The sequence below is a fragment of the Taudactylus pleione genome, unplaced genomic scaffold (assembly GCF_031769625.1).
Source record: "Taudactylus pleione unplaced genomic scaffold, aTauple2 ptg000226l, whole genome shotgun sequence".
Lineage (NCBI taxonomy): Eukaryota > Metazoa > Chordata > Amphibia > Anura > Myobatrachidae > Taudactylus > Taudactylus pleione.
In genome coordinates, this window is record NW_028284628.1 from 2,375,505 (window position 1) to 2,388,250 (window position 12,746).

The 12,746-nt window shown below is 49.1% G+C and overlaps 1 protein-coding gene across 2 annotated transcripts in view; it reads left to right on the top strand.

Moving 5' to 3' along the window:
* Positions 1–1,447: 1,447 nt before the first annotated feature.
* SLC44A2 (solute carrier family 44 member 2 (CTL2 blood group)) overlaps positions 1,448–12,746 on the top strand; it is an 89,699-nt gene continuing 78,400 nt past the window's right edge. Inside the window, exon 1 of one of the 2 annotated variants that reach the window (XM_088479054.1) lies at positions 1,448–1,730. In XM_088479054.1, the coding sequence (XP_088335180.1) occupies positions 1,688–1,730 (43 nt within the window). In that variant the 5' untranslated portion in view covers positions 1,448–1,687. The remainder of the gene's footprint in view (positions 1,731–12,746) is intronic. The other variant, XM_088479056.1, reaches the window with a different exon arrangement.

Here is a 12,746-nt window from a genome sequence, read left to right on the forward strand (position 1 = left end):
ACCCTAAAGCTCCAATCTGCTTCTATATGCTACAGTTATACTGGTCATGTCCCTGTGCTTTATGCGACTTGTTGTTCTACATGATTCAATAAACTTAAAGGCCGGTACACACTAGTCCCGACCTAGTCAGCGATCGGCCCCAGCGGGAGTGCCGGCATCGGCAAGTATATACACACTTGCTGATGCCGGCAGCGACCATGCTGCATTCGCCCTAACAATATTGCCTGCTGGACCTGCATGCATACGGATGATGTTGCTTACAACGTGTGGGAGCGCGCATAGTCAGCGACATAGCGGGTACACACTAGATGATGTGCCCACACACCCACAGGTGGGGGAGGGCTAACGCGATTCACGCTGAAGCGTATCATAGTGACCCCGTCCAGTTTCACAATGCTGGTTATATCTGCATTGTGTAACGGGGCAGGGCTACGATGACGCAGTCACGAGCCCCGCTATGCCCCCAAAGCCATTTCATGTCACCGCCATGCCCCCCTTTTGCCGCACCACGCCCCACCACTGTGCTGACCTGGCCGCACCCTCCCGGGTGGGGGGCAGCCAGAATGTCGGCAAGTATGATATTTTGGTCAAATGTATTCCCTCCTGGTGGGTAAATTGTCTGGTGCACTACTACATATGGGCCCAGCAATCTCAAGTTAATAGGTTCTGGATCCCCAGATAACAACCTATACTCTGCCAATATCTACGTCACCTCTTTAGTTCACCTAATGGAAGCACCGGCCCTGGGGTCAGAGCAACTTTATTTTGCCATCTAATTGTGCAGCCAGGCGACTCAATTGCTGGATCCGAGTAGGGTTGTCCTCATGGTTACAGTCGATTTGCCAATACATCTGGACATTCATCAGCGACTGAGGTTAACAATTGGACTAGTGCAATATTAAGGTGTATCCGGAATTCCCTTAGTGTGCGAACTCACAGGAGGGATGTGGTTAACAACACCCTGACAGATTCAATATGAATTATACATGAGGACATGGCATGAGTAACATCTTGAGGTGTAAAGGTGACCGTAACTTAATACTGCCACTCTTGTATAAAACTGAACTCTGTCTGAAGGTATAGGCTCACTAAAATCAACTAATATAATCACCAGTTACTAACAGATGGTTTTAATACACAATATATATACACAGGTTTATAGCTGAGTATATGGTAGTAAATAAGATGGACTGGAAACTAAAATTAAGTGAACATTGCCCCTTTAATTCCCTGCACTATCAGTAGGTTTGCCCCTTTAAGACAGACCCCTTTCTGCCCCTGGAGCTGTGTGAATGTAGCGGATTGCATTCCAGTAGTGCAACACCCACTTTAACCGCGCCCCTTTCATTTCCTATTGGTCAAGTCTCTGCCGTTTGTACAGTAGCTCTGAAGAGTCTGGGCGTGGTCAGGATGCTGCAGAAGTGAATGTGACGTCTTGATGTGCAGCAGTCAGTGAGTGACTGTCCTGGAGAGGGGGCTGAGGAATACACCATCCCAGCCACTGGGGGAAGGAGGGCAGCATAGCCTGGAGGGCAGGGGGCTACCCATTACATAGACTGGATGTATTAACACACTGTACTGAGCTGGATTTATAGAGGGAGACACACTCTGGAGCAAGAGCCGGGACTGCTCTGCAATCTGCATTGTGGAAGAGACATCTGGAATAGCAGACACATAGTGCACTGATATGGAGGATGAGTCAGAGAAGACCCCCCCAGATGGAGCTTATGGTAAGATACTAATTGTCATTCACATATAGACAGCTGCTGGTTACATTCTACATGTACAAAGAGTACAGTGATATACAGTATGTATTATATGTAACCTCTCCCTATAACTCCTATTACTCCATATATCTTCTTCCTATATCTCCTCCTATTACCCCATATAACCTTTCCCTATATCTCCTCCTATTACTCCATATAACCTCTCCCTATAACTCCTCCTATTACTCCATATAACCTCTCCCTATATCTACTATTACTCCATATATCCTCTCCCTATATCTCCTCCTATTACTCCATATAACCTCTCCCTATATCTCCTCCTACTACTCCATATAACCTCTCCCTATATCTCCTCCTGTTACTCCATATAACCTCTCCCTATAACTCTTCCTATTACTCCATATAACCTCTCCCTATATCTCCTATTACTCCATATAACCTCTCCCTATATCTCCTCCTATTACTCCATATAACCTCTCCCTATATCTCCTCCTATTACTCCATATAACCTCTCCCTATATCTCCTCCTATTACTCCATATAACCTCTCCCTATATCTCCCCCTATTACTCCATATAACCTCTCCCTATATCTCCCCCTATTGTTCCATAATTTGCTGTATTATTGAGAAAAGGGTTGACTAAAACGTGTTTGGTATGAAATCCCGGCTGTCGGATGCCGCTGTTCAGAATACCGGCAGCGACATCCATAGGAACTACGTACTTTCCCTACCCTAACTCCCCCCCCTTCATAGTGCCTAAACCTAACCTCCCACTCCCCGCACCCTAATATTAACTCTCCCTCCCTGGTGCCTAACCCTGCTAGCTAACCTCCCCCTAACACTTACCTTTGGGATGCCAGCGGTCGGGTTACGTGTGTCAGAATCCCGACGCCGGTATTTGGACCGTCGGTATCCCACACACCGGGATGCCGACTACATCCCATCTAAAACAGGCTGGGTTATATTAGATATAATTACACAGACACACAATCTTGTAAACATGATGATGTCATAGAGGAATGGCTATAGAGACTCTCTGGAAAGCTGGGTCACATACAGTATTAGTTTTAGGAATCTGCTTATACCCCTTTCACACCGCAAAGCCGGGTCGCACCTGGGCTTTTGTACACTTGGCCTGATTCAGACCCGGTCGCAAGCGCTGAGCGCTCGGAACCGGGTCGATGTTTGCCCACTGGGCATGCGCACGACTGAGCCGGCTCCGTCGTGCGCATGCGCGAGACCTGGGTAGCGACGTGTGCTCCGTCGCTCCGGGTCTTGCACCAAAGGGGGCGAGCTGTTGATGGTGATTGACAGCTCGCCCCGTTTGGTAGGCGTGGTCGGGGGGGTGGCTTCACAAACGGAGGCGTTCCCAAGCGAACGCCTGCCATTTGTGGGCGGCCCCACTGACATCACCAGTGATGTCAGTGGGAGAGCTTCCGGCTCTATCAGAGCCAGAAGCTCTCTGGGGCTTGCGGCCACGAGACCCTACCACAAGGGTCTCGTCGCAAGCCCGATGGTCTAGAGCATCGCGACCATCATCCTGGCCATTCGCAATAGCCGTGGGTGGTCACCCACAACCATGTGAGCGGCCAGGAGGCCGCACAAAAAAAACCAAAACGCCCAGATTCAGAGCGTCCGGCTCTGAATCAGGGCCACTGGTCCATCCCAGGTGTGACCCAGCTGAGACCCCTTTTCAGACTGGCGGCCCATCACGTGCCGAGCCAGCGTTTGGAGATGAGAACATCTCATCTCGTCGCTTGACCCAGGTTATTTCAACTGGACCCTTTCACACTGAGAACTATTGTTTCTCTATATTTAATATAGAAGATTTTGAATCCTATGGGGTCTGTACAGAAACGCTATTCATAATGCTTCTCTCAGAAACCACACCGTCTCATGCTGGTGTTATGTCTCCTGTCACTAGAGAAAAGCAGGGAAGAGACATTGCTTCTCCTGCTATCTCCATCCGGAACCGCTCTGCGCAGCTGTCGGTTTCAGATTTGTGTTGCCATTTTTCGCTATTGTGAAAGACGGCAAAAAGTAAGTCAAAGCGGCCCCGTTTTCTCCCCGTCGGGTCACGCCATCATTGCATGGTCTGCCCCGGCAGGAGTTTTCATATAAAAACCGCAAAGTAAAATATGCGAGAAAAGCCAGATAATTCTGAATTAGCTTCAGCATATTTTATTAAATAGAGCCCTTAGACCAGGCCTGGCCAACTTGTGGCTCTCCAGTTGTTGTGAAACTACAAGTCCTAGCAAGCTTTACCAGCTGATCAGTGGGAGGTATGCTGGGATTTGTAGTTTAACAGCTGGAGATCCACAGGTTGGCCAGGCCTGCCTTAGACACTTGCACCACCATTAAGACAGCCCATGTTACCTGTACATAAGGCCTTTGAGATTAGTTTTTTCTCTCTGTCCATCAAATAATTATAAACAGATGGTCAGTAACAGACAGAGCAGATGTGTGACGTCAGAGACAGTTGTCTGATGATAACAACATGCAGACAAGATGTGAGAATAGGGAATTGAAAGTTGTCACATGGCAGGATGTTGGCATACGTGTTTTAGTGCATGGTGGATGCATGCTGCTCTGCTTGTACACTGTGGTCATAGATATATTACTGCATAAGACAGGCTTCCTGCTCTGTATCATACACTCTGCAGTCTGGGGCACAAGGTTCCATGTACCATAATAGCAAAGGTCTGCAGGCTTCGTGTACCATAGTATAAAAGGTCTATAGGTTGCTGGCTCCATATATATCACAGTACACAAGGACTAGGGTTCCAGGTTCTATATATCACAGTACACAAGGACTAGGGTTCCAGGTTCTATATATCACAGTTATGGAGGCGGTTAAGATCCCGACAACAGGGATGCCGTCTGCCGGAACACCGGCGACGGGATCCCAACATGACTGGGGATGCCGATGCCAGGATCCCAATCGTAATGAGACCGGGGAAAAGTAAGTATCAGCTGCCGGTTAGGTTTAGGCACCCCAGGGGGACTTAGGGTTAGGCTACATGAAAGAGGATGTTAGGGTTAGGCACTAAGGACCTCATTCAGAGGCGGTCGTTAGTTGCAAGCGGTCGCACTGAATCAGGGTTGGCTGCTTGCATCTTGAACGACCGCCTCCTTGTCGATCGCTAAGCTGTGGGTTAACACCCACAGCTCTAGCGACCGACATGGGTGATGGTCAAGACCATCGCGACCATCGGGGCTTACGACCAGACCCTAAGGTTGGGTCTGGGCACTCGAAAGCCCCAGGGAGCTTCCTGCTCTGATCGAGCAGGAAGCTCCCCACAGACATCAGCAATGATGTCAGTGGGGCCGCCCCCAAACGGCAAGCGTTCCGGCGGGAACGCCTCCGTTTGGGCAGGTAGGCCCCCTGCCCGCCTCCCAAACGGGGCGAGCTGTCACTCACCATCGACAGCTCGCCCCGTCTGCTGCAAGACCCCTAGCGACGGAACGTCCGTCGCTAGCCGGGTCTCGCGCATGTGCACGACGGAGCCGGCTCCGTCGTGCGCATGCCCAGTGGGGCGACATCGAGACGGTTGCGAGCGCACAACGCTTGCGACAGACTCTGAATGACCCCCTAAGTGGGGAGAGTTAGGGTGCGGGCTAGGGAAGGTTAGTATGAGGGTGCAGGAAAGCAGGGTAAGGGCTAGGGGGTAAATAGGACCGGGGAACATTACTCACCATGTCCGTCGGGATTTGAACTATCGGGTTGCCGCTGTCAGTGTACTGACAGCCGGCATCCCGTTCATCGGTATTTCATACAGAATCCCACAGTACAAATGGTCTACGATTTTTGTGCTCATGATATTAGAGTATAAAAGGTCTAGAGGTTCCAGGCTCCATATATCACAGTACAAATGGTCTACGATTTGTGCGCTCAGGATAGGTTCCATGATCAGTTTATCACAGTATAGTTACAAAGCGTAAGATGAAAGGTTTCACAGTATGAAGGCCTGTGTGTGCCAGGAACTGTATTTAACGATATACATGTTTACAATATTCCAGATTCAATGGGGAAGGAATTCAATTAGAAGCGAGGGGATGTAGCCCCCCGGATGAGTGCCCGGAGGTGTTCAATAGCCCGCAGTGTAATCCCACAACTAGCAGACCTGCTGCAAAGGACGCTGGGTGAAATGGGGCGGAGCCACCACCAGGTGCCGAGTAGACAGCAGGGAAGTACGCAGCCTCCCTGCTCTGTGCGACTTGCAGTGCAGATTACACCATCCTGAGAACGCCAATCTGTGCGAAGTTGAGGAGCGGAAAGCTGAGCTTTCTGTTCTCATATGAATCGCACTCACCATACAAAAGTATGGTGATGCGATTCATACAGGAAGCGGGGGTGCCGCTGGAGACAAAATAATTGATTCTGCATGATGGGTATGTAATGTTCAGTATATATATTTTATTCTTTATCCTTGCACAGTTGACCAGGACCACTTCTTGTTCTGTATGACTATTGGAAGCTAGGTGGCGCTAGTTTGCAACCTGTTCATGCTTTTTAGTTTGGGATCCTCAATAACACTGAAAATCTGGAGCTCCATATGGAACTCAGTGGGGTCATTCAGACCTGGTCGCAAGCACCAATGTGCTCGCAACCGGGTCGATGGGTAGCCCTGCGCACGCGTAGCGGCCGCACTGCGCATGCGCAAGCCCCGGAGCGAGAGAGATTCTCTCTCGCTCTGGAGCTCGCTACAAAAGGGGCAGCTGTCGATGTTGATCGACAGCTCGCCCCTTTTTGTAGGCGGGGCGGGGGGGGGGGTGGTTTCCAAAACAGAGGCGTTCCTTAAGGAACACCTACCGTTTTGTGGGCGGCCTCACTGACATCATCAGTGATGTCAGTGGGGAGCTTCCGGCTCCATCAGAGCAGAAAGCTCCCTGGGGCTTGCGAGTGCCCAGACCCAACCTTAGGATCTGGTCGCAAGCCCCGAAGGTCGCGATGGTGATCACCATCGCGACCATCACCCTGGTTGCTAGCTAAGCTGGGGGTGGTAAAAAAAAGAAGCGCCCGCCCTCATTCAGAGAGAGCGATCGCTTCTTGCGACCGCCTCTGAGTGAGGTCCTCATTGTGGAGCTGGAGGCCGGAGAGAGAAGTTGCAGTCCCAAAGCTGTTACCAACTGAAGACAGACTTTCATTCTGTCCCTGAATAAATAGAATCTCCTCTGTGACAGGATGACCTCACTCCACCAGGCAATCACAGATTTTTATTTTAGATAGAAGAGGTTACTCATACTAGAGTAACCTGTGTGGGCTTACTTCTCCAGTACTAGGGAAGTCAGCTGACTCCTCACTGCGCTGTGGGAGGATTACTCACTGCCATCACCAGGTTCCTACATGGCACCTGGAACTTCTTGTTCCACCCAGGCTGCTACATCGGCACCTGGAACCACTTTTTGAGTAATCATGGTCCCGCACTGTAACACCTCTGGTTGGTGTCAGCTAATTTCCACTGGACCCTCACTCTGGACTAGTAGGCACTGGGTAGTTGGCACAGGGCTTGAGCTTGGAGATACAGTGGGCTCAGGCCAGTACTGCTGGAGAACGTATTAAGGGGCCTATCCATTACATGACTTTTTGAACAATCTGACCAAAACCAGGAGGTCACAAAGCCGTGTAATGGATAGCCGGCAAGGACCAGCGATGCGCGTGCACACTGGGTCTTTGCCGTCCCCGACTATCTACGGAACATGCTGGTCAACCCGACGACGCTCGTCAGGTTCCCCATGTTCCGAGATAGGAGTTCGGGATCCTGCACTGAATGATGTTCAGTGAACGCCGTTCAGTACGGGCACCGCACCCGGCGACCTGAAGGTTTGAATGCTAGACGTTCAGTCTTTCAGGTCGCCTAATGGATAGGTCCCTTTAGCGTTTGGTGCTAGTCTGGTAGTCACAAGATGCAGACATCTTAAAGCATTGAATGCAGGGCGCCGGACTGTAGAGAGGATACTCTTGCATTTGCTGAAGACGTGTGCAAAAAGGGGCCAATTTATCAATCACATTCTCAATGCTCCCCAAATCACATTGTAGTAAGTGATAATACTGCCGGAATGTATGAAATACCACATGTAGGGACATCGGCTCTGAAAGGAGCCAGTCCCTGCAATGTGTTTGGAGTGAAGTGACCGCATCATCGGTCTTTTCGTTACTCCTACGGGACTCATGCGTATGCGCGGTCTACGGACCACGTGCAGCGCACATTGCCGGAGAGGGCTCCGGAGGATCCTTTTCCCAGTTAATTTCCATAGGTTACAGCGGCTAACGCCATCTTTAGGTGGCGTTAGCTGCGGGGATCAAACTCCAGTACTCTTTAAATCTGACAGTTTTGCAACCCCCATAGAAAACTATGGGGGTTCCAGCTGCTATCGGAAATGGAGGGTCCATCTTCATACACTTATTTGTGGGATCCCCCGAAAATGGGTGTTTACGTGGAATATGCTGCAAATATTTCATAATAAATAGGCCTATTACAGAGACACATTAGCCCTTTTATTTAGTAAGAGAACACAATACAGCACCTGGGCTGTAGTACTGCATATGTACCTCTAAGACTAGTACACAAATCAGGAAACGCTCTTCCGAAATTAAATACAGCTCACATTTACTAGTCCTGGTAACTTGTGTTCCTTCATTGATACATTTGCCACACAGAATCAAAGTCTTTATGTGGTTTAAACAGTGATAGAATAAGCATAGGACTTCTACAACTATACAGGAAATGCAATTTTTTTTTTTTTAATTAAATAAATCGCTTTTCTACAAATTACATGCAGTACATGTCACACAGAGAGGCACAGGAGAGCCCTGAGTGCACGTGTCACACAGAGAGGCACAGGAGAGCCCTCAGTGTACGTGTCACACAGAGAGGCACAGGAGAGCCCTCAGTGTACGTGTCACACAGAGAGGCACACGAGAGCCCTCAGTGTACGTGTCACACAGAGAGGCACACGAGAGCCCTCAGTGTACGTGTCACACAGAGAGGCACACGAGAGCCCTCAGTGTACGTGTCACACAGAGAGGCACACGAGAGTCCTCAGTGTACGTGTCACACAGAGAGGCACACGAGAGCCCTCAGTGTACGTGTCACACAGAGAGGCACACGAGAGCCCTCAGTGTACGTGTCACACAGAGAGGCACACGAGAGCCCTCAGTGTACGTGTCACACAGAGAGGCACACGAGAGCCCTCAGTGTACGTGTCACACAGAGGCACAGGAGAGCCCTCAGTGTACGTGTCACACAGAAGAGCCCTCAGTGTACGCGTCACATAGAGAGGCACATGAGAGCCCTCAGTGTCACCTGTCACATCCCGTGCAGTTCTTCTTTTCTGTCTGGGGTGTTGCTCTCTGCTCTGGTGCTTCTAACACACTCAGCTAATGCAACAAACTGCTGGGATACAGACCAGAGTGTGCTAGAAGCACCAGAGCAGAGAGCGACCCCCCCAGACAGGAAAAAGGAACTGCACGGGTTGTGCTAGAATGAACACTACTGTACATATGCATGTATGTGTAGAATATTATATATATTTAAATAAGCTATCAAAATAAATATATAGCGAAGCACAAAATTAAATTAAAAGAATTATATAAACTCCTCATTTGTAAACTAAGGAATTCAAAAGCAATGTCCAGCAAACCAAGGCAAGGGTCGTGGTGGTGGTAACTGACTCCTATCTCCAAGGAGTTATATGTGCGTCTGATGAACTTGTGTTTCGCATTATAAAATAGGGATCAGGAGGGGTGGGGGTCCTGTTTCCAGTTTCCTTTAAAGATAAAAATACGTTCCTCAGAGACAGCCTGTAATTACAGTGTAGGCAGGGCCACATCATGCCCTTCTGTAGGAAACAGATGTTCAAAGATTACGTTTTGAAAGAGAAAGTAACCGATTTCCTGCTTCACATAACGGAATCTTCTGAGTCCTCCACCTGCCCTGATTTATTCACCTCTTGCACCTGAACAAAACCATATTATTGGTAACAGGAGCAGAGAACCATATATTTCCCCAGGGTTTGTTCCTTTAAATTGGGCTAGTGCAGTGGTCACATAAAAGATTAATATTTCTGCTACAGAAGCTGTATAGATTACTGGGTGTGTCCGTCTTGGCAAAGCACTTGTCTGCGCCTTTATTCAATTAGGAGATGACTGTAATATCTCATCTGTTCAGTCCGTGGTAACATCCTGTGCATACACAATCATTCACACATAGCTCATCTAAGCAACACGTTTGTATTCCTGCTGTCTAAGGTCATGCAGCTATTTGTAACAAATTGTAGGCCTGATTCATTACGGATCGCAACTGCGATCAAGCACGCAGTCTCACTGCAATGATATGCTAATTCATTGCGAACGCTATGCCGTCGCAGCACAGCATAAGGACGCCCACCTTACCTTACACACATCCGTAAAGTTTAGCAAGACTGCGATACCGTCGGTAACAGTACAATCGCAGCCTCACGCACACTTGCACAAGGTCTGACCTTACTTAGGAATCGCTAACTTCAGCGCACGCAGTGAGTATTCAGGCTGCGTATGACATCGCAGTGCCTAATTTATGCACGCCCATGCAACGGCGTTGAAATGCACTGGCACGCCTGTGTTTCGCCTACCACCTCCCACAAACGGCACTTCCTGTCAATCACTCTGCGATAGGTCTGCGTAGTCACTGCAATCACAGTCCCAATCGCAGTGGTTGATTTGCGCACGCACACTGATACATTCTGCGCATGTGTATGCAACAATCGGTTGATTGCATGCGTAATCGCACTTGCGATCCTTGCTGAATCAGGCCCTTTATACAGTAATTATCCAGCATTCATAAGGCATCAATGTTATTATATAAAACACTACAAAAAAGGGTGACGGAGGCCTGACTCACAAGACCTTACAGTCACAAAGGATTAAGGGGCACATGTACCAAGCATTGGAAAGTGATACATTTGGAGAGTGATAAACGAGCAACCAATCAGCTCCTAACTGCAATTTTTCAAACACAGCCTGTAAAATGACATGAACTGAGTGGCTGGTACCTTATCACTCTCCAATTTATCACTTTCCAGAGCTTAGTACATCTGCCCCTAAGTGAGACACGAGGAGCAAGCAGAGAGCATAGCTCCCAAATTTAAAGTCCCAAGTCGTCACTGTTGAAAATATCATTAGGAAATGGAGGTTGTTCGGGAGCTTCACGATCCGCAGACACAGGGCCTGATCCAGAGACGGACAGTAATGCAAACGCAACTGCATTCCCTTGGATCGCAGTTGCTATAATATGCTAATACCTTCTATCGCACAACCGAGCATAGGGACGCCCACTGCTGCCTTCTCATATCCGTCCAGACGACGTGCAACAGCGTAAACATCGGTACCATCGACGATCAGCAGGCAGTCACACAATAAGTCTGCCCAGCTGCAAACACTGCAGCTCTCGTGCTGCGCTGGAGAACGCAATGGCTCATTTATGCACGCCCATGAAATGGTGTTTAAAAGGGTCAGACACGCTTGCGTTCTTCTAACCACTCCCCAGTTACCTCCCCCAAACGCTGAATACCTGTCACTTTGCGAGTGGGTCCTCTGGGCCTAATTCAGACCCACTCGAGCGCTGAGCGCTCGCAAGCGGGTCGATGTTGGCCCAGTGCGCATGCGCGAGACTCGGATGGCGACGGGCAAACCGTCGCTCCGGGTCTCGCACCAAAGGGGACGTGCTGTCGATGTTGAGTGACAGCACACCCCCTTTGGTGGGCGTGCCGTGGGCGTGCCTGCCCAGACGGAGGCGTTTCCATGGGAACGCCTACCGTCTGGGGCCGGCACCACTGACATCACAAGTGATGTCAGTGGGAGTGCCTTCGGAACTGATAGAGCCGAAAGCACTCCAGGGCTTGCGGCAACGAGACCCTACCGCAAGGCTCTCGTCGCAAGCCAGATGGTCTTGACCATCGCGTCCACCTTCCTGGCCCCTCGCTATAGCTGTGGGTGGTCACCCACAGCTATACGAGCGGCCAGGAGGCCGCTCTAAAAATAAGAAGGACGGCCCTGATTCAGAGCGAGCGCTCTGTCAGAGCGTCCGGCTCTGAATCAGGGCCTGTGTATGAAAGTGATCGCATACCAATTGCTATGTGGGCGCGTCTCTGCGTGTCAGCTGAAACCTTTTTTTCCACAAATGTCAAGATCTAAAGTATGAAAAACATTACTCAGATAAGACGGAAACTTTCTGTAACAGAGTGCCGTGTACTGACGAAACACGACAACCACAAAAAGGTACATTTTAAGAAAAAAAAGCCGACTCATCTGACTAAACGATCGGCTCGCCAAGCCTGCAAACATAGACCTGTATGGTCCTCTTTAGTGCACAGTAGTGTCTAGTCTGGATACACGATTTCTGTACTGTGCAGTTGGTCATACATACAGAGTAAAGCTAGGTAGTCACTGTCTGAATTTTTTGATCGGCCAATAAACAGGCGATTTTTCGGCAAATCAAAAGCCCCAATATCTATGCTACACATTCTGCAATTTTTTTTAGTAGCTACCAATTTTTCACCACACTGATCTTGCACACGTCCGCCCACAAGGAGGATGATGTAGTCGCGGGAAAACATATTAAATATTGGCAGAATACACGCACACTGCTCGGTATTGGGAGATTGAGGCTGAGAATTTCTGTCTTGGCCGACCAATCAGATAGATTGAACTAACGAGCTTGTGGACGTTTAACTGTTTTAGTGATAAAACCCTCATGCATTCACACTATACAATAAATAAAGGGCGATCACCCGATTATTGGCAAATCAGCCCAATAATTGTATGTTGTGCACCTAGCTTAAAAGCATAAACTCTCGCGAGCAGGGCCCTCGTCCATCACATGCTTCTCCTTCCCTTACTTACTGTATACTATCATGTACTCCTAACTCCCCAATTGGCACCTAACACTTGGTTGCTGACTCCCTGCTCCTTGTGTTATGCAGCAATGTTTATTAGCCATGTCCTTGTCCTGCATTGTTTTGTACTGATAATAACTGTTT